The sequence below is a fragment of the Felis catus genome, chromosome A3 (genome assembly GCF_018350175.1).
Source record: "Felis catus isolate Fca126 chromosome A3, F.catus_Fca126_mat1.0, whole genome shotgun sequence".
In the NCBI taxonomy this organism is placed as follows: Eukaryota; Metazoa; Chordata; class Mammalia; order Carnivora; family Felidae; genus Felis; species Felis catus.
Genome location: NC_058370.1, coordinates 102,093,453 through 102,115,719, shown reverse-complemented (window position 1 = coordinate 102,115,719; position 22,267 = coordinate 102,093,453). Strand labels below are relative to the sequence as shown.

Below are 22,267 nucleotides of genomic sequence, written 5' to 3'. Positions count from 1 at the left end.
CTTCAGTGGACCTCCAGTGCTGGCTGGAGGTTGATTAGAGGTCATTCTTCTCGGCCCTTCTCACTGAGTTTAGATGTCTCCAGACTCTCCGGAAGTGACACACCAGGGGCTATAGGAGAAAGGTCTCGGGCCTCTGTATCTGGGGGGGAGCAGGGAGACCTGAGAGGTGACAATGCCAGCACGCCCTGGACACGTACTTAGAAGCCCAGCAGCCACACAAATCACTGTGTCCCACCTTTCTATCACCCTCCCTGGGGTCAGAGGCCTGGGAATATTAATGTTGTTTTTTAAAATATGGGTCTATGTTACAGCAATTTTCAGTTCGTTAGATTTCAATTCAATGAGTACCCCCTCTAAGTCTAATAATATTCCAGGCTGGATGTGTGTGGGGAGATGGTTTCTGCATAGAAGACACAGTTCTTGCCCTTGAGAAACTTACAAGTTAATAATCCCTGACACGTTATAGAACCTTAAAATTTTAAAATCCATTCACATGCACATCTCCTTCAATTCTTTCAACAAGCCTGTGGAATATCTATGGTGGGGGGTGTGCACATGTGTGTGTGTGTGTGTGTGTGTGTGTATGAGGATGAATCATCAATAATCCACATCCTGAGGACATATGTTATGTAACGTTAGGCCAGGTGCTATAGCTCAAAGTTATAATGTTATAAATGTGGGTGTTGTAGACATTGACTTAAAAATCTTCCAGAGGCGGGGAGGGGAGGAAGAGGCCAGGTAGCTTGAAGGACCCCTGGTGAACAAGGGAGGACTTGGTGGCAGAGGGAGAGGGAGAGGCAGAAGGAGGGGGGAAGGAAGCAGAGGCCAGCAGGTGGGGTAACTGCAGTGACTGAGAGGCCAGAGGTTCGAAGGACATCTTGAATAGAAGTGAAATCACATGAAGAAGAGAAGTGGGAAATTTTGCCTCACCTAGAGGGTTGAACTAAATGACCTTGGAGATTCTCTCTAATGGGGATTCTATGCTTCTGAGGTCTTAATTAAGATAAGAGGTGGCTGACAAGCTCAGCAAGGAGGTGGCTGGAAAGGGTGAGCTTTGGTCTGAACTTGAGGCAGTTGGAAGGGTTGTGTGTGTGTGTGTGTGTGTGTGTGTGTGTGTGTGTGTGTGTATGTGTGTGCAGGTGCAGAGCCCTCAGGGCTGGGGTGGGAGGGGGAAGAAGGGGAGCCTGGCCATCCTGTGGAGCAAAACAGGTAGGAACAAATGAAGAGGAACCGCGTTTTTGAGCCCGACACACCGAGCAAAATGTGTGACAAAATCGCGTATCTGTGTTTTCCACACCTGACGGCAGCTGGGCCCCCAGAACCATAGCCAGCCCCCCTGGCACCATAGCGAAGTGGATTACACACTCTAGAAGCCACACTCATGGCTGCATAAGGAACCAGGAGGGGACAGGCAAAGGTAGACTCAGCCTGCTGGTTATGGTTTCAGGGGAGGGAACAGGGGTGCTGAGACCTGGGTTCCACCCACTCTGTGACCCTACCTGGCTGTGCCTCAGTTTCCTCATCTGGTCTGAAGGCAGCAAAGGATCTTTATTGTCCTCCCGATCCAACAGCTGCCACTCCAGGAATGCCCTCAGGCCTGGGAGCAGAGGTCAGACACCCCCGGGAGGGTGTGCACAGAGAGCTCTGTGGCGGGACGTTGGGCAACTTTTCCACACAGGAAGCTATCAGTGGGTGGCCCTGAGGCCACCTGTAGGAAGATGAGGGAAAGTGGCACACAGTGGGCCCCCTGGTCTGCCACGTGACCTGCATGATGACAGAGAGAGACGCTCTGGCTGACTGACTATGGAGGTGGCCATGGGCAGTATCTTAATGCCAGAGTTGTGGGCCCTTCTAGAGCGTTCTTGGCCAGGAAGGGGAGGTGACCCGTCTAATGTCACAGACTCACTTCATGGCACAGTCAAGACTCAGGTTTTCTGACCCAAATCCCTGTTGGTTCCACCCTCCAGGAGGCCCTTTTGGACCTGGACACCACCTTGGCTGGGGCCAGCTTGGCAGACAGAGGAGGAAGAAAAGTGTGGGGATTGGGCAGAGTGTGTTCTGAATCTCAGCATACCCTGAAAAACATTTCTGCTCCTCTTACCAGCTTATTCATTTGTCATTTTTATTTGCTTATGTGGTGAACCCAGACTCAAGGGTCTTGTCTGCAGGTTCCGGGTTTATGAAGCAGAGTCCTCTCCTCTGCGGGAGCACTGGGGTGGACACCACAAGAAAAGTTCTAGAGAACCCATATTGGTTTCTCCTCCTCTTCTGTCAGTCCCAACAGATGCTTCTACAGCTGGTGTCATTTGGACCTAAAGCAGCCAAGGGTCCATTCAGGGCTGGGTGGAGGGCTGACCCAGATCACCAACCTGCAACACTCAGATTGTTATGTGTTGAACTGTGTCCCCTCAAAACTCATATGTTGAAGTCCTAACCCCCAGTACCTCAGAATGTGACCTTATTTGGAAATAAGGTCTTTGCAAATGATCAGCATGAGGTCATTGGGGTGGGTCCTAATCCAACACGACTGCGTCCTTAAGAAAAGGGAAATTTGGGCACACAGTGATGACGCCGGGAGAATGCCATGCGAAGACTGAAGTTATGTTGCCACAAGCCAAAGAACACCAAAGATGGCCAGCAAGCCACGGGAAGCTGGGGGAGGGGCATGAAAAACAGACTCCCCCTCACAGCCCACAGAAGGAACCAATCCTGCCAGCATCTTGATCTCAGACTTCCAGCCTCCAGAGCCGTGAGACAACCACTTTCTGTTATTTCAGCCCCCCAGTTTGTGGTACTTTGTTACGGCAGCCCCAGCAAACGAATGCACAGATCAACAGGGTTCTAGCTCTGAACTGGATCCAGCAGGTTCAGGGAGGCGTCCTTGGGCTACTCTCCTGGGATATTTGGCTGCCTCTCCAAGTGACTTCACAGTATAAGGCAGGCTCAGTCAGGCAGAGGGCACTTTCTAACATCTGATCCTCTCTATGTGCCCCTCTCCTCTTGCCTTCGCTATGTATGGTTCCTACAGAGCCACCATTGTGGTCTCCATTCCTGATCCTTCTATCATGCGGCAACTTCTTCTTTAATGTCAACATCAGCATAACAAAGCCTCCGTGTAGGTGTCAATCACTCTTGCCCAGCCAGGCTGGGTACCCGCCCCCCAACCCCCAGTCAATCAGGACCTCCAGGCTTCTCCCGCTTTCAAGAACCTTCCGGATTGACTTTAAGGGTTGGTTATGGACTCACCTAACATTTGCAGCACCCTTTCAAAGTGTTGGCAAATAAGTGATTCTTAAATTTAATTAAATTTAATAAATATCAGTCGGGCCTTGGTTTTTATCGGAGATGGGTTTTCATAACTCTGTGAGAGAGGTGGGGCTAGCGTGTGCACTGGCTTGTGCACAGCCAGCTAAGAGCAGACTTGAGACTGTATGTCAGTCTGATCCACTCTTGCCCACAGCCAGATGGGAAATCTCGGTGAGGCAGGGCTGCTGTGCAGGAAGAAGGGCTGTCTCCCCAGCAGGCTGGCTTGACAGTCTCTACCTGTGAAAGACCTCTGGCTGGGCCTTGGTGGGCTGACTATGGATCTGTGGTTCTCAAAAGCTGATCCACAGCAGAATCACTGGGCACCTGTGATGGGTGCAGACTCCAGGGCCCTACATCTGTTAATAGAGCCCCGGGAGCTTCTGATGCTGGAGTGAAGACCACACTTGAGAAACGCTTGTATAAAGCAGATTTTTAAAATGGTCATTTCATTTAGTGAATATTCACTAAGCACCTAGCCTATGTCTCCTATGTGCCAGAGGGGTTTGGGGCACTTAATTCATAGCCTAGAGAATCTTGTAAGCTTTGGTCCTTACAGATGGCCCTAAATCTGGCCATCCACCCTGCCAAGCTGGTGCCCAACATCCACGAGGAAGGACCCCTGTTGGGCCGGTCTTGACCAGGCCTGCCAATACTTGCTATTTCCAGGGGTCACTGTGGCGCAACCTCAACACCCCCCATCGGGGGCCTGCGGCAATATCGTGTGAAAGGGCCAAGTGCGCTTCATGTTGGGAAAGCTTTATTCGCTAAGCTCAAATGTACGAGGTAGGTCAACTCCAAAACAAAAACATGCTATTGGAGGATTATGTCAAAATTACCATCATCGGGGTGCCTGGGTGGCTCAGCTGGTTAAGCGTCTGACTCTTGATTTCAGCTCAGGTCATGATCTCGTGGTTTGTGAGATAGAGTCATGTCAGGCTCTGTGATGACTTCTTGGAGCCTGCTTGGGATTCTCTCTCTCCCTCTGTCTCTGTCCCTCCCCCACTCATTCTCTCTCTCTCTCTCTCAAAATACATAAATAAGCTTAAAAAAAAACTACCATCATGGGCATTTTCAGAGCCCTCGTTTGATACAGGATTTTATGTCCAAGTGCTAGGGATGCAGAGAGAACAAAGAGTTCTCGCTCTTGCCTAGCTTGGAGGCGAGTGCAGTGGGGAGACAGACCAGAGGGTCACTAAAGCTGAGGGGAGCAGAAAGGGTCGGGTTAGGGAAGTGGAATGCGGGTGGGACCTTGTCTAAAGGGTAGGAGTAGGGATGATGTTCCAGGCAGCTGCCATCGCATGGGCAAATGCACAGAGGTGGGACTGCACACGATGTGTTTTGGAAACAAAGACTAGTTGGCTGGAACATGGGTTTGCATATGGAAGTTGTGGGAAACAGTGTCAGGGAAGTGGGATAGAATGTTCTCAAACTGTATACCAGCGGTTTGCCCACAAATGCCTGTTAATGATTGGATGAAAAGGAAGCACAAACAGGACTCTAAGATTATTTTGGAAAATCACCAGGCTAAGATACTCTGGAACAGGGATGGGAGAGGAGAGAAATCAGAACATTTTGGTAATGCGAATCGTCTAGCTATCACAGATTATTGCCAAGCTGTTCCCACAAAGCCCAAAGAGGATAAAATAGGTACGTGGCTCCAGCAAGAGAGCTAAAGGGACTATGAAAATCAACAAGGGAAGTGTGAAGTCAAGCCAGGAGAGGATGCAAGTTTTCATGCACGGTGAGTAAAACCCTCCCAAACATGTACATGGGGTGCACTTGGCCCAGGCTTCCTGACCCTGACAGCAGGGTTGTATCAACAACACCTTAGCCTGGCCTCTCTGGTCAAAGCCCCCTATAAATCCCAGCTGATGTTCTGTTGCTGTATCCTTTGCCCAGAGCTGACTCTGGTCCCTGCCGGCTGCACACACACCTAAGACTCCACATCTCTGCTCCTGCTGGTCCCTTCCAGAGTCCTCTGATGGAATCCTGCCCCTGCCTCGGCGCAGGCTCCCACCCCTGCCCTGATCATTGCCCCGTCCGTATATCCTCCTCTCCCACGGGCTCAGCATTTTGTGTCTATCTGGACTGAGGTTTTTCCTTTCTCTCCTGGCTTGTGGCTGAAAGTCCAATTTGTTTCCATTCTCTCTAGAATGTCAGCAAGAAGGCGGAGGCCGGGTGTCTTGAGTTCTGCGACCCCAAAGCCCAGAACCTACCGAAGGGTTCCGTGCATGTTCACTCGTTAAACTTAAAGATAGAGTACAAATGTCCTTTGAGACAATTTGGAGTTAGAGCTCAAGGCTTATGCGGCCAGGGGATGAATGATTGGGTGAGAGGGCGAGGGTGTGTCACAGGACCCCGGAGTAGCTAAGCGTGGGCTACGGGGGGGGGGGTTAGGGGGGGAGGGTGTGTGGTCAGAGACCTGTGCAGGGCACTGCCAGGCAAGTGCAGGCATGCGGGGAGTCAGAGGCAGAGAGTAGAGGGACCCTGGATGCTTCTTTAGGAGCTAGAGTATACCCTCAGGTGATCCAGGCCCAGGGGCCAGACTGGGCACCCACTTAGAGAAATAGGCCAGGAGGACAGGGGACAGTCTCAGGGCATTAGAGGTTGGGAAGAGAAGCATCTCTAGAGAGTGGTGGGCCATGTGGTTTGTGAATCTGAGAAAGAGGAAAAAGTAGATGATGATTTCTATGGCTGGTGTCATGGGTTAAATGTTGTGTCCCTCTCCCCCACTCAAATTCATATGTTGAAGCCCTAATCCCCAGTGTGGTGGTATTTGGAGGTGGGGCTTTTGGGAGGTAATTAGGGTTAGATGAGGTCATGCGGGTGGACCCTTATTTTTTTTTTAATTTTTCAATGTTTATTTTTGATAGAGAGAGACAGAGCATGAGTGGGGGAGGGACAGAGAGAGAGGGAGACACAGAATCTGAAGCAGGCTCCAGGCCCTGAGCTGTCAGCATGGAGCCTGACGTGGGACTCAAGCTCTGAATGGCGAGATCATGACCTCAGTCGCCCAACCAACGGAGCCACCCAGGCACCCCACGGGCGGACCCTTATGATGGGATCAGTGCTTATAATTAGAGCTTATAATAACGCTTATTCTTACCAGAAAAGACACCAGATCCTTCTCTCTCCAAGCACAGGAACCAAGTAAAGGCCATGTGAGGATACAGTGTGACGTCCCAGTCTACAAGCCAGAAAGAGCATCCTCACCAGACTCCATGTTGGTATTCTGATCTCATACTCTCAGCCTCCAGAACTGTGAGAAATAAATATCTGTTGTTTCGGCACCCAGTGCATGGCACTGTATTGTAACAGCCTGAGCTGACGAAGACAAGTGGCTGGGATGGAAGGTGTAGGGGTGATGGGAGCTTCTGAAGAAATCTCAAGGAGAGGTGTCACAGCCCTAGGGATGCTCCAGGGCAGCAGAGAGCGAGACAGAGGGGCAACTCAAAAAAGCTGTGTGGGCAAGTGTCCTTACTCTGGCGCAAAGCCACTGGGTCCCTTAAATGACCGGCACATGTGTGCCAAATATCATATTCTTGGAGAGCAGGGGGCTTGTTGAGAAAGTAAAAGGGAGAGGTGGGGGCCCAGGGACATGGCTTCTTCCTTCCTTCCTCCCTTCCTTCCTTTTAATGTTTTTGTTTTGTTTTGTTTTGTTTTGTTTTGTTTTTTGAGACAGCGTGGGGGGGTGGGGGGGCAGACAGGGGGACAGAGGATGCACTGACAGTGAGAAGGATGCAGGGCTCGAACTCATGAACCACGAGATCATGACCCGAGCCAAAGTCAGACACTCAACCGACTGCACCACCCAGGTGCTCCCACAGGGCTCCTTCCTTGATGGTGGCAGTGCAAATCCTCTGTGATGGAAATGCCTTCCCACACAGGAATGTGCATCTTTCGATTTCACGGAATTGGGGTGCTGCACCCACCACGCGGACATCAGGCAACTCCAGCCTCACATCAACACTAGCTGTTCTGATACTTGTCAGGAGACAGGGCACCTGGAAGGTCACACACACATCCACCGAGAGCGTGGCCACACGGCAAGCTCCACGTAGCAAAAAGTATAGTGTGCTGCGAACTCAATCCCAGATCCTAAGGAACGTACGACGTTGTGCCACTAAACGGAAAAAAAATTACACCTTGAACTCGAAGGTGGTTTGTCCACCAATGCACTTTCTCCTGCCACCCTTGCTCAGTTGCATTATATCAGTGAGCGCGTCTGCCTGCTCTGCAGGGAAACATTGTTTGAGAATCACTGATTTATGAAGGTTATACAAATATTTGTGGATCAAATGTACAAAGCATTCATGATGACGCCATATTGTTTGTGATAATCAGCTCATGCAGGTGCTGCAGCAAGCATTGTGCGTCCGTGAGATTCAGGTGCACACTCACGTGGTCCCTGCACATTTTAGTGAACAGGGGCATGTGTGTTCATAGGGCTGCAGGGCCAGGACCGAGTGGCTCAGGGCACCGAGCTGCCAGGGAGTTCTGATCGGGGCAGAAGATTCGACAGGATATTCTCATGGTCTGAGCAGAGGTCGGAGCCCTCCAGTGACAGTGCTCAGCCACCAGGGGACCAAGAGGCCAGATCTCTAGAATAAGCAAGTCCTGCTGCTGTTGCCCACCTGCTCAGTAACTCTGTCCTCATCTGGGAAGAGCCACCATGAATCCCAGGGACAGAGCACTGCTAGTGGCTCTGACATTGGCCCAACGAGTGGCCCATGCGAATGACTGTCTTTTGGTCTCATTTGAAAATAAGGTCTCTGCGGGGTCCCCATGACCACCTATGTCCCATCACTTAAGTGGGGGCCCAGGCAGGAGGGCATGGCTGGACAGTGGAGTTCCTCTGCTCAGATCTCAAACCATAGGTTACAAGAACGGGGAGGTCACAGGTCCATGACCTCATGTCTAAATTGTCCAGAGCTGACCCACCACACAGAGCAGATTCTCTGGATATCTTGGACCTCACTTTCCCTACAATGTCTATTATCGGTGCTTCTCAGCAATTCTGGACTCAGTCGGGACTCAGCAATGGTGCCTGTATTTCCTTGGGGTGTCTGAGAGCAAGGGCTTCCTATGTGTATGTGTGGGAGCATATGTCGCCCACATGCGTACGGGTGTATGTGGGTGTGTGAATCATATATAGGGGACTAGGGCAGGACAGCCAGGCACCCAGGGGATAAAAATTTTTTTTCAAAATTTTTTTTAACTTTTTATTTATTATTGAGAGACAGAGAGAGACACAGCATGAGCATTGGAGAGGCAGAGAGAGGGGAGACACAGAATCCGAAGCAGGCTCCAGGCTCCAAGCTGTCAGCACAGAGCCCGACTCGGGGCTCAAACTCACAAACCCACAAACCGGAGATGATGACCTGAGCCTAAGTGGGATGCTCAACCAGGAGATAAAACTTAAGGAGGCATTCACTCTCAGGGCCAGCCTTGCCCTTTCGTGCACCTGAGAGTGAGCGCTTCCTTAAATTTTGCCCTCTGGATGCCTTTGTGCCTCACCCCTAGTGGCAACCCTGGTGGGGTGTATGTGTGTGCATTTGTGTGTGTGTGTGTGTGTGTGAGTGTCTCTGGCTTCAGCGGTCCCTGCCAGCAGGCGTGGGAGCCCCTCTTCCCAGTCCCCTGGGTCAGTGCTCACTTAAAACAGGCCATAGCCAGTACTCCCTGGACCTGAGTCAGCCCTCACCCCTCCCCAGCACACTCTGAAGGCAGCCGGGTGTCACAGAGAGAGCGTTGGAGCCTCTGCTGTGTCACTAAGCAACTGGGGTCTGGGGCAAGGCACGGCCCTATGAGTCTCCATTTCCTCGTCCGTAAAATGTGGCCACAGGGCCTCGCCGGAGAACCCCTTCTCTGGGGTCTAGGTAGATTATTTGACGTAACAAAATCCTATGACGTTCCTGTGATATGGGAGGCCTACCCACTCACAGGTGTTCAGGTAGGTCAAATCTAGAAGGCATGAGTCACAGAAATATTTCTTTACAAAGCAGACTGTAAAACATACCATAAAAGTAAAGGTCTAGGGGGCCCTGGGAAAGGGGTGGAGAGGAGGGAAGGCTTTAGGGGTGGGTGGCGTTGGAGCTGGGCTGGTGGAGGATGGCTGGGATGTGGGGAACCCCCGACTAAGTGCTTCGCCAGCCGCGAGGTCAGCCAGTCCCCACAGCAGCCTGCCGAGACAGGAACCTTGAGTCTACTTTTCTGCAGGTGTAAGAGGTTGAAAGGGGGACTCAAAATCCCCAAGGCCAGTTCCTTTGGGGCTCCCTTCTGCCTTCCAGCAAGGAGAGACATGGGCTCCCTGGCCTCAAGATGGGCGCCGTCGACGTGGAGCAGATTGGCGAACTCACACAAAACTGTCTGCAAACAATAGAAGGCTGTGCGCAATTGTGTGCATGCTGCGGTACAGACAGTGACTTCCAGGGAGGTGGGGACAGACAGCAGAGTGGGCAGGGGCACGATGCGCTCCTGGCCTCAGACCTCTCGGGGAGATGGAGACCTTCCAACCAACAGGATCCAGCCAGCCAGGAATGCAACTGTGAGAAAGCAATCAGGACAGCACCCGTGTCACTACCATCAGGACTCTCGAGAGCAGGTCTCACCTGCCAGAGGGTGAGCCCTGAGGTCCGGACGGGCTTGTCATAGTTAGGGACACCTGTCCGGACAGCTCTGTGGCCAGCAGGAGAGGGGACGCTTGGGGGGCACAGGGATCTCCCTGGTGTGGAGCACTGTCATAAGGTCACAGAATACAGGGACACTGTCCCTACTTGTCCTGTCACACTGTCACACTGTCAACGAGATGGGAGGCCTAGAAGGGAAATCCTTTGAAGTCTGCACATCTCTGAAGGTGTGGGGGATATGCGTCAGAAGTGTCTGGCAAGCATTTTGAGTTAGCAGAAGTGGGCACATCTCCATGGCATTTGCACCTGCAGAAGGGCGACGTTTTGCCATGAGCCAGCCAGTCACCCCACTCCAGAGTCCTAGGGCAGACCCCCACAGAGCTGGTTGAGCCGCCACAGGCTCACGTGCTGCCTCTCTGGAACATGTGCTCCGGGGACCAACTAGACTCAAGAAGGCCAAATGAGGTTTATCTGTTGTCGGCAGTGACGTGGACAGGGAATCACAAGACTCCAGCTGCCCACTGGAGTGAGAACCACCCCTGTATTTACCTTCACTACTGAGGCAGTGAATGCCACCATTGCTGGCCTGGTGCCCTGCACGTGGCAGGTGGCCCTCCACCAGGGCTTGTTACATTGAATTAAAAGGCCGACCCTTGGGTTCCCGTTGGCTCCTAGCTTGACTCTAGTACCTTTCCTGCCCTGACATTCTCCCTCCCATCCTCATCTCCACCCCCCCCCCCTTGTTTCCACCTCAAAGTCACAGCCAGATGCCCAAGGACCTGTCAAGAGGTTGCCCCATTCTTGCCACCTCCATTTTGACAGCGCTCTGACATGATCTCAGTGTCAGAGGAGACGACCAAACAGAGCTGGCGTCAGTGATTTTGGTGCTCAGCTAATTTCAAATGTCAAGCAGGGTTGGGCGCCTGGGTGGCTCAGTAGGTTGTTATCCGACTTTGGCTCAGGTCATGATCTCACAGTCCACGAGTTCGAGCCCTGCCTCAGTTCGAGCCCCGGGTCGGGCTCTGTGCTGACAGCTGAGAGCCTGGAGCCTGCTTCAGATTCTGTCTCTCCTTCTCTCTCTGCCCCTCCCCCACTTGTGCTCTGTCTCTCTCTGTGTGTCTCTCAAAAATACATAAGTGTTAAAAAATCTTTTTTTAAAAAAAAGCTGTTTCTAAGTTCCTTGCTTACAAACATGCTTGTCTCATCATCCTAAAATTAAAAATCAATCAATCAATCAATCAATCAATGTCAATCAGGGTTTGCTGTTGTGACAAAGCTGGATGATTATTATACAAAGCAGGAAAATATAAGATGGGGGTGGGGTGGAGGGAGGGAGAGAGAAAAAGAGATTAGTGAATTTTAACTTTTTGAAGATAAATGTATGGCTTTGTGTCCGTCAAGAACAAGTACCAAGACATGTCCTCCCGTGGTCCTCTCTTACTACACACACAGGATAGCTGCACACCACTTCGACTCATCTTCCCTCTAAGACTCTAAATTCTACGAAAATTCTAGAACGTTCTGGATTCGGACATAAAGTCCACAGATAGCCCATTCTAGCGTTTCCCCATGACTGGGTTTTCTGGTAAAATGGATTAAAGAATCATTTTCCAGAGTGAGTGGCGGTCCCCGTTGATAATGGCCATGGGGGCCTGAGTCAGTGCTTCCCATGTGTCTTTTCATTTAATCCAACACCCCTGGGTCGTAGGCCTCTTATTTTGTCCACCTGGAATTCGTGAAAGATCTGTCCTAAATTTTAACAGGAACAAAGTTTAAAGGCTGGGTATCAAGTTACTCACGGAGAGTTTCACAGGAAATACTAAAACAATGTCATGTTTGGGCACCTGCCCTGGAGAATTTTTGGAGACTCTCCTCCCTGGTGACCAGTGTATGAAGCAGGAAAAAAAAAATTGGAGGTGTCTGGGTGGCTCAGTGGGTTGAGCGTCTGACTTCAACTCGGGTCATGATCTCGCGGTCTGTGAGTTCAAGCCCTGCATTGGGCTCTGTGCTGACAGCTCAGAGCCTGGAGCCTGCTTCGGATTCTGTGTTTCCCTCTCTCTCTCTCTCTGCCCCTCCCCCGCTCATGCTCTGTCTCTCTCTCTGTCAAAAATAAATAAACATTAAAAAAATTTTTTTTAAATTAAAAAAAGGGGCGCCTGGGTGGCTCAGTCGGTTGAGGGTCCAACTTTGGCTCAGGTCATCATCTTGCGGTCCATGAGTTCGAGCCCCACGTCGGGCTCCGTGCTGACAGTTCAGAGCCTGGAGCCTGTTTCAGATTCTGTGTCTCCCTCTTTCTCTGACCCTCCCACGTTCATGCTCTGTCTCTCTCTGTCTCAAAAATAAATAAACGTTAAAAAAAAAAATTTAAAAAAAATTCTTCAGTAGTTGCTATGTGCCAGGTGGGGATACTGGTTTTACTTTCAGAACTTTCTAGAAGCCCCACAACATCTTTTTATTTTATACACATGAGGAAACTCAAGCCCAGAGAGACAACTGACTTGCCTAAGATCACACAGGAAGAAAACAGCAAGGTGAGGACAGGCAAAGCCTCCAAGGCATAGCCCCTTCTGCTGCCTGTAGAGACGGGGAGGCTGCCACAGGGCCCTGGCTTCACAGTGATTTCAAACTCCCTCGCCCTCTTGACACCTCCTGGCCCTGGAGTTTATTCTAAGAATAATAGTTCTGCTGTCCTCCTGGGGCAGCTGAGGGATCAAAAAAGCAACACACACAGAGGGCCCTGGGTGTGCAAACATGCAGTTCACATGATGACAGCAGATTAAGCTATTTCTTAGATGTGTCACCCAACCAGCTCCCGACCTCTCCGCTGTGCTGGTCTGACAGCGACAATATGTCCCAGTGGACTAATTAGCACTAACTACTCAGGTCACTCCAAGGCCACTTAGGAGAACAAGTGCAAGAGAAAAACTGATGGGCATCGAGGCTGAAGACGGGAGGAGAAAGAAAAGAGTTAAAAGAAGGGAGAGAAAACAATGCTTTTTTTCTTTCTCAATCTCTCTGCTTAAACTACAGATGGGTTTTTATCCGAGAAAGGCAACCAGCTCAGGAGCTGGGCAGCTGTTCTCACAGCGAAGAGTGAAAACGTTAAAATTAAACCCGGGACCGGCTAATGTTACAAGTTGAACCACGGAGGTGGCTCTGAAGGAGCAGACGATATGGTTTTGAACCCCTGAGTGAGAGGGACCCAGCAGAGGGAATGAACCTAAACTTGGGAAAATGAGACGGGGCACCTCAAGTGCTCAGCACTGGCTGCCTGTGGATGGGGCACCAGCGGTGTCCCCTGACTCTAAAACTCCCATCACACCCACTAACTCATTAGTCTCTACAGTGGACCCACGTCGGGAGGCCAAGTGTGGTTTGGGATGCCAAGGGACTAAGTTCCTTGTTGGCCTATGATTTATTGAGATGCCGGAGTATAGCTGTCCCCTTTTTTGGTGCAGGTGGAAATGTGGGAGCCTTGGGGGCATGCGTTAAAAGAAAGCCCCCTCTTTCTGCCTTTCCTAGTGGCTGATCATTTCCTTCCTCCTCACAGCGACCTCCAGGAGGGACATCCAGTTCGACGCCACTTCTCCCGTTGTGCAGATGGGAAGATCGAGAACTGCACTGAAAAAGGATCTATCCTAACTGAGCTGGAGAATTAGGGACTCTGATGAGGAGAACAAGCTGGTAGACTGAAGGCCCTGCCTGTCACCATCACCGTTGCTATTGCATAGGCCCTGTATTTTCTCACCAGGGGACCTGGCCGAAGATCCAGGCAGAGCTGCGGGCACGAACCATCCAATGCCACAGGGAGTTTGGATGAGCTGGACTTTGGGAAAGGGGTGCGGGGGAGAAGGGGGGCATGGAGTCAGATCAGCCTCTCTCAGGTCCCTTCTCTTCTGAAAAATGTCAATAACAATAACTACCTGGCAGAGTCCTGGGAATTAAACTGGAGGATGATGTGCCCTCTCCAGTGGAACACCATACCAATGACAGCCCTTGAAGATACTAACACAGCTCTCATTTACTGAGGGCTCACTAAGTGCCAGGGTGTGCTGAGCTCTTTGCGTATTACTTCTCTTTCTTTGAATATGAGAGGGGCACTTGCAGAGCTGAAGCAGCTATGGGCTGGCTGGCTGTGCTGAGGCTTAGCAAGACAGGGCATCTTCTGCGGCATTCAGGACTAGGGGTGGATCCTGGGAATGAACACAGAAACAGGACCCACATGCAACTGGGGGCAACTCTGCTGAGCTTCTGGCCCCTTGATCTTGGATATGCCTTAGTAAGGAGATGCTGATTTCTGCCCAGGCCCATTCCTGGGGAAGGAGCCCCGGTCAAGGTAAAGCCCAGACTCAGTGACATGAATTGTGGGTTTAATAGAAAGATTCCTGTGAAGATTTTTCTGGCCCATGGCCCGTGTAAGAGACATTTGCTCATCGTGTCCCCACCTGGCCAAGGGTGAGATCGAGAGGGGCTTTCAAAAAACCGAAAGAGGCTTGTCAGCCCTAACTCTGGACTTGAGGAAATAGTTAAGACCCTCAAAGATCCACTTAAGAGAGTGCCATGACCACAGATAAATAAGGAAGAGTGGATGCTTTTGCCTACCCAACCCTGACCCAGAGATTCCATCTGAATCACTGAGATGGACTGAAAGAACTGGGATTGGCCTGGGATAGTGGAGTTTTTGGGAACCAGGAGACCCCTGGATTGTTGCTCTCTATTTCTTCCCCCAAAAAGAAATATCTAGCACCCCTGCAGAAAGCAGTCACCACACAGATTTCCTAGGCAGAATATCTTCTAACCCCTTCTCAAAAGAACCCCAGGCTGAAGTATTCTCATCTGAACCCAGAAAGAATCACTCCCCCAAAGAACTCTGAGTATGGGGGTGCATTCTCCCCACTTTTACAGGGTGTTTTACATCCCCAGGTTCTATCTCTGAAGGGAGTGGGGGCTGGTGGGGGCCAGTGACTCAGCTGTTCCCCGAGTTTCAACTAAAACAAAAGCAAACTGCGGTCTTGAATAGGGGTGCATTCTCTTGTCCTCTCCTTTTACAATCATCTTTTTTTTCTTAAATGAAATCGTTTCTTTTATCTTTTGGCTCCTTGTGTACTCAGAACCACAGAGCTCAAAGCTTTCTCAGCGCAACTGAGAACTCGGCACCTCTTGGACTGATAAATAGAGCAGCTTTAAAATGCTTAGGACTGAAGACAGACCAACTGTGGCGAGAGAAAGTAAACACATCCGTGCACCAGTCAACCCTAGCAAGCTCCTCGCTGAGATTACAAACTGCAGTTCCTGCCTGAGCTGGCGAGGATGCTGGAGCAGGCTGGGGCGGGTGGGGGGCACAGCCACAAAGCAGCCTCCTCTGCCTGCCTGGGTTAGTCCTGCCCCAGGGGAGATGGGTCACCTGGGAGTCTGCTCAGGACCAGGTTTGGATGTGTCTAAGCATAACAGCCCCTGCCAATGTGTTTTCCCATTGGTTTCACACTTGGAAATGTCCCAAGAGAAGAGGGGACCAGCTTCATTCTTCTGATTTAAAGGGGCTCATCTCCCTCACCCCACACTCTTTGTGTGCAGGTGAAATTCACCAGTGATAGAATTGGGATTTTTCACAAAAGAGAATGTGGTCACTACATAATTTGATAGGAATAGTTGAGGAACTTTTCCTATGAAAAAGAAATACTTTAAATATCTACCCCCCCCCCGAAACACGCACACAAATTGTTTTTATGAGAACCAATTAATAAATGCTAATTCATTCAGGCATATCTCTACTAAATTACTGTTTCATTTAATTGCAGGGGAATTTTCCATTACTAAACTCTCCCTTGCTGATTTTTTTTGCATTATTTATATATTTTTTCAGTTTCACTAATAGTGAGATTGGTATGTGATATTATCTAATGTTTGTACGTCTTAAATTTCTTTTTTCATTTGAAATGTTTCCTCATTCTTGCAGCTCCACGTAATCTGGGAGAAACATCGTTAAAAGCAGACAAGATTTTATACATAAATGATTGAAAAAGGCACTGGCTGAAATTAACCTGACAGGAGGGCATCTTGTCTGATTGAGTTTCTTTCATTTCAGCTGTGCGTGAGTGTGGGCAAGTGTGTGTCTCCAGTTTGGGTTTGTGTGGAAACGTTTTCCTATGTCAGTGAGTCACAAGTCTATCTATGGAGAGCTTATGGGTATACAGCTAGGAGTGAAGATCACAGGGGCTTTAATAATAAAAATAAACAACACTCAAATCTCTTTATAAGCACCACCCCCCCCCCCCCCACCGTGCCCTAGCACAGTGCGTATTTTCTGGCTTCCTTTTTATGGACATCACATCAAGACTTTTGTATCTAGACACCCAAGAGCCAGACCAGCTGGCTGCTGAAAATCCTGCTTCGTTTTATGCATAGAAAAGTGGGGAGCTTCCAGTGGTGTTTAGGGGTAACTTAGGGAATATGGTAGAGATCCCTGTTCAAAAGGATGTGTTTTGAAGTAGAATCTCCATTTTCTTATATTGAATGACCCAGGTCCTGTGCACCTGGCTATCTTCACTGCTGAAATAACTTCTTTCATTTTTATTCTCCCCAGCCACTTTCTCCCTCTCTCTCTCTCCTCCCCCTCCCCCCTTGCCTCCTTTCAGTGCCTTTTTCTCTTGATTCTTTCCTTTCTTTCTCTTTCAGAGTAAGTATTCTGGATGATGTGAATGATTAAACTGTTTACTCCGAGGTTCAAGTATGAAAAGGCATGTCACCGAAGCAAAGTTTCACCTTCATACCCAACTCTATCAATAATTACAAAACAGGGATGACGATTAGTAAATCTTTCTTACAATTATCTCTTACGAAAATGATGCCGTGTAATCTGAGCATACTGAGTTCTACTGATTTTACCGCTCACAAAAATTAATTACAAAGCACAGTAACCTCCAAAATGAAGTCAGCATATACAAGGATTGTGAGGATACCCATGGGAAAATATATACCCATTAAACATGTGCCCTGTTAAAATCCAAGGCTTGAAGCCATAAATAGAAAGTTTTGACATATTATTATATTGGGAGATGCTCTCCTTGGAATAAAAATTGTGCAATCATTAATATTTCGTGAGACTGACTTTTTTGTTGTGGTTTCTTTCACTTCCTTTGTCCTCTTCAGCAAAATTAGGCACAGTCTTTTGGGTATCGACTGATAAAATTAATTAACTTTTCTTCCACCCCAAAAAGGTCCCAAATAAATGCTTCCAATAGACATCAAAAAAATGTCAATTAGAAATAATTACTTCTTATCAATCAGCGGAGCAATTAAAGTGACAAAAGCTTGAAAAGATACTTATCTTAAAACTAATTCACAAGGTAGCTAAATTATCTCCTAATTAACTTGCATTGAGGAGGGCGGGAGGATGGAACATCTCGAAACAAAGATGAATTGAGGAACCCCAATACCTCTTTATGTTCCTAGAGACTGTTTTCCATCCGGAGACCTTGTTTTCAACCCAGGCAAGAAACCTGGGAAGAAAACAGATCCTTCCCAAATGCATTTGGTCCCCTTTCCTCCTTTCGAAAACCTAGAGGAACAGGGCTTTGCATCTCAGATCTAGGAAGTCAGAGGCACGTTCCTCCTGGATCTTAAGTCTCATTTTACCACTTGAATAACCTATTTTCAGCAGCTGGGGTAGAGGGTTGCTGCAAATTAATTGCACATAACTTTTAATCAAACTTGCTTGCTTTTACTGAACTCTTTTCCTCGCCGATGTAGTATTATTTTCATTTTAATATTTATGTGGCACTTATCTTAAAACGGTTTTAAAAAACGGTTTTGCTTTACAGGATCTTTGTTCCCTGATGCTACAAAATTCCCAGTAGATTTTACAAAACGTTCAGCCCATTGCTGTCCAGCGCGCATCAGAATAACTCCCTATGCGCTCTCCACATCCTTTCAGAATAAAGCTGTAGGAAAAAAATGAAGACCTCTCTCCACAGCAAGATCAGCCAAGAGTGAGGAGAGCGAGCCGAGGGTGAGCTGCAGCGGCCAGGTGGGCAGAGGCCGCGCAGAAAACTTTCCTGGGGCGTCTCCGGTTTTTGGAAACGGTGCGCTGGGCCTCGCTCCCGCGAAAAGCCCCGTGGCCGCCTGCACCTCGGGATTCTGTTCTACGGAAAAACTTAAATGGCAGCTTTCCAGGCAAAGCCGAACTCAGAAAGGAAGTGTCCCGGGCAAAGAGGGAAGCTGCTAAAGCCTGAGAGAAATGGGCTTATAAAAACGGGAGGCGTCAGCTTATGAATTTATCTTTAAATATAAGCAACAGTGTTAAGTGAACTGATGAGAGAGACGCAGGTCTCTGGCTCAGGTTTTCCAGAGAGGATTTAGAAAAGAAATGGGATAGCCTCGAAACGTTTGAGCTATGTTTTAGGCAGTTTTCTTCTGTTCAATTAGCATTAAATTAAACTAAAGGAGAAAGGCTCATTTTCCTTCCTTGCAGCTTTATCTCTTTATTTGTTTGGGGGAAGGTTTAGAAGAAGTCCCTCTGCCTTCCTCAAACGGAAAAATACCTCTGCCCTGGCCCTGCCAGGGAGTGGATGGCTCTCTCCCCAAACCCAAGGACAATTTGCATCTGAGCTAGTGGAGAAGGGGCCTCTCTCATCTTCTGGGCCTGTTGCTGATTAAAAACAAAGTAAAAATAAATGGTGTCCTTTTATTTCTTTCCTTCTTTTAGCCCCATTTATTCTAATGAGTGCTTCTAGAATGAAAATAAGTAGCGAGAACAAAATCAAGCCAACATAAGGGACCGTGACATCGTCTTATTTCTAGCAGCGACAGAGGGAAAGGGGTCTGGCGCAGCAAGGTAAATTCGAGGTCCAAGAGCACCCACTCCTACCGGAGCCTGAAAGGTCAGGGGAAGGTCGGGCTGCGGGCGGGGGGGAGATGGAATCGGGAACCGAGCGGAAGGGGCCGGGACCAGGCTGGTACAGGTTGGGGCACTAGGCGCTGAGCGCTCGGCCTCGGAGACTGTCCTGATCCCGAGGCAGGGGCGACGTCCGGTATTGTACCCCGGTTTGGCTAATGACTGAGGGGCTAAAGCCTGGTTGCAGCTTCAGAAAGTGGTCAAGAAGCGCGCGGCGCCTGGGCGCGGCTGGGCAAGGGGTGCCAGGCATCTCCGCTCGGTTCCCTGGCTTGCTGACCCCGCCGCTCCCGGAAAGGGCCGCGAGGTCTCGGCTCGGTGCCCCGAAAGCGGCCCCGCGCTCGCAGAGGGCGGCCGGGATGGCTGTGGCCCCGCTCTCCCAGGGGGACCAGGGTGGGGAGGCAGGGTACCGCCGACTCCGTCTCCCAACCTGGAGCAAACCAGGACGAGCAACCTTCCGGCGCCCTGCGGGGTTCCCCGCACCCCGTGTCGTGCAGCCTCGGCCCCGGGACCCGAGGCTGCGCGGCGAAGCTCGCGCTCTCGGCTAAATAGAGATCTCAGCCGCGCGCCGCGCCCGATCCGACCCTGCTTATTATAACAAATGTCCCGTTTGCCGAGCGGGACTTCATATTCGCCGAGAATTCATCTGAAATATTGATTTCCTCTCACTTCGCCGGCCCAAATCGATAGCGCTGCGCCCTGGCCCCATAAATCGCCTTCCCCGCGGCCGGCCCGGCTCCATCCATCACCGCGGGCCGGGCCGCGCCTCTGCCCGCCGTCCACACTTGCTGCGCGCCGGGGCGGCGGTGCCCACCGCGTCCGCCCGCCCGCCCCGACCCCGGGCCTCCGTCTCCGTACACACCTCCCCCCCTCCCCCGCACCCTCCAACCCGGGGCCTGGGTCAGGAGGCAGGGGAGAGCAGGCGCCGCGGCCGAGGACCCCGAGCGCTTTGGAAGGCCCTGGGCCGGGACGCCGCCGGGGAGGGGGTTCGGCCCCGCGGGCAGCCCAGTGCTCGCAGGCCGGACGCCCCGCGCGCGGCTCCCCGCCTGCCCCAGGGTCGGCCAGGAGGAGTCCGGGAGCAGCCGAGGGCACTCAGAGGCCCCCAGGCCCCTGACCGCGGGCTCCTTTCCCGCTGGCTTGAGGGGTGCGCGGGGCTCACGGTCCCGCCGGGGCAGCCACCGGCAAGAGCTGCGCACACCCGGAACAAGGGCTTAGAGGTCGGGGGCGGCGCGGGGCCTGAGAGCGCACAGGGTGTCCATTCTAATGGGCCGTGCAAGACGGGGGTGGGGCGCGAGGGACAGACACCCCTCTGACCCGCACGGAGAGCTCCTCACCGCTCCGTGTGGTCCGCAGAAACCAAGGCCTGGGGAGGGCGGCTCGCCGGGCCGAGGGGGACCTCGGGGCCTGAGAACGGCGCGATGGCCGCAGCGGAGAGCTAGGCCGGCGGCGCCCCCAGCTGCGTCCCCACGCAGGTGGGTCCCACGAGCCCGGAGCGTAAGCTCCCCAGCCCCACCGACCCGAGCGCACGCACGGACGCACGGCGACGCGGGGGCTCCGGGGTCCCGGCAACGCCGCGTCCTTACCGGATCTGATGGAGTTGTGAGGCATCGCCGGGGAGTCGCTCGCAGCCCGCCGAGGGCTCAGGGCTTCCTCACGCCGGTCCCCGCCGCGCCCGCCGCCACGCAGCTGCCCTGTACAGACCCAGGGGAAGGGGCGTAAGATTCGCTGTGCCCTGCTTATGCCTCCTCCCCAGGCCCTGTCCCTTAGGCTCTCATCATGTGGCAGGAGTCGGAGGATTTTTAGGCGAAGGGTGGCCCACCTCAGCCCGGCTACCTAACACACGTTTGCCCGGAGGCTCAGGGATTGGGTGTCCGCTGGGGAAGCCCCAAACTCCAGCCTGGGTGCCCTCCTCCTCTGTGGCCTCGGCCTTATCCAGTTTAACTTAGGAGAGGAAAGGCTGCCAGCCTTCCTTGGACCCTCTCCCTTCTCACCGCTCTCCCCGTCAGCTTTCAGCCAACCCCTGGACAGCATACCTGGCCAGCCGGCCGCAGGCCCTCAACGCCTGGGTCCGCTCGCGAGGGTGCCCTGGGCCCTGCGTCTCTCCTCCTTCTGAAGTTTGTTCCCATCCACCCGGCATCGCCGCCCGGTTTTATCCCGCCAGGGCCCTGAGAGATGGGTCTGGAGAGGCTCGCAGGCCTCGGATTGGCTGGCTGGGTGCAGGGGGGTGCGGGAAGGGGAGGATTTTGCAAGGGGGACATGGCTGAGTGGACTCAGGAGTTAGAAACATTCGCCGGAGCTTCTGTTTCCAGCGGAGAGGGGAGAGGGAGGCAGCTGAGCCCGAACTCAGCGGGCCTGGAAATATTAGAGGAGTGGGGACATGGAGGCCTCAGAGCCTGACGATGAGGAGCTCTGGGTCCTCCTGGGGTCACTGACCGTCAGAGTGGGAGAAACAGTTTCTCTGTGATCCCCTGCAACCTTCCTCTCACCCCTGCTCCGCTCTAGGGAAGCAGCCTTTTCTTTCGTAGATGGGGAACTGTTCTTTTTAAGCCTGTTTCTTAAGGTAGAAGCCTGCAAATAGGGCTGGAGATATGAGGGTCCCACCTTGTCACCACTGGTGTGGACTCCTTCCCTGAACAGCCCCTGAACCCATTCCCTCCATATCACCCAGCCGGGAACCACACCCTCACATTATGAGGCTAATGAAAATGGTCCCAGAGCCTATTCAACAGGGATTCCCCTCCTGCCAAACACACATAGCCACCAGCCAGCCTTCCTTCTTGCTCCTCGTGGAGTTTGAACTTGGTAGAAGAGTTCAGAGGGCGGGCAGTGAGGGTCTAGGTCTGACTTCAACATGGGTGTCAGAAAGGGACAGGACTGAGCTGACCTCTGGCCTTGTCTGTGGGGATCAGCAGCCTTGGGAGTCGGGGGCCTGGGTGTGGATAGGAAGGGGTGTTTTGGGGGGGAATGAGCGGCCCTCTCTTTCTTCACAGATTTTCTTTTCTGTCCAAGAGGCTGGGTCCAGGGAAGATTGTGTGGGCAGACAAATGTCTTGGCACATCTGTAGGCTGGGAGGGCAGGGCCTGGATGCTCCCCAGTTTCAGACCAGATGGCCAGACTCAGGAGCACAACTCCCTGGCCTGGAGGGACTGCTCTGGGACACAGAGGCCAGAGATGCCGGAGTGAGAGAGGAAGGAAGGGGCACAGGAAGGGCGTTATTCACGGGGACGTGTGTGTGTGTGCACGCACAAGTGTATGTGTGCCTGTGTGTAAAAAACCACATGATTTTTGTTAATGAAAAAAAAAATCTTTCATGTTAATCCGCTTCCTCCCCCCACCCAGGCTTGCTCGATTTAGTAGAATTTAATCACTTTGTGAAAAGAGGAAGAACATGCATGTCCCTAAATGAATCCTCCACATCTGTAAGTCAAGCTGTAAACAAAAACAA

The 22,267-nt window shown here is 51.5% G+C and overlaps 1 protein-coding gene across 10 annotated transcripts in view; it reads right to left on the bottom strand.

The window, feature by feature from the left end:
* Positions 1-20,983, bottom strand: part of PAX8 (paired box 8) — a 59,768-nt gene extending 38,785 nt beyond the window's left edge. For 3 of the 10 annotated variants that reach the window (XM_045054545.1, XM_045054550.1, XM_045054547.1), the window contains exons 1-2: positions 20,406-20,516; positions 6,413-6,565 (exon numbers count right to left, since the gene is read on the bottom strand). In XM_045054545.1, coding sequence (XP_044910480.1) covers positions 6,413-6,467 — 55 coding nt within the window. In that variant the 5' untranslated portion in view covers positions 6,468-6,565; positions 20,406-20,516. Of the gene's footprint in view, positions 1-6,412; positions 6,566-20,405; positions 20,517-20,855 lie in introns of those variants that run through there. The other 7 variants (XM_045054543.1, XM_045054551.1, XM_019827558.3 and 4 more) reach the window with 6 other exon arrangements.
* Positions 20,984-22,267: the final 1,284 nt, after the last annotated feature.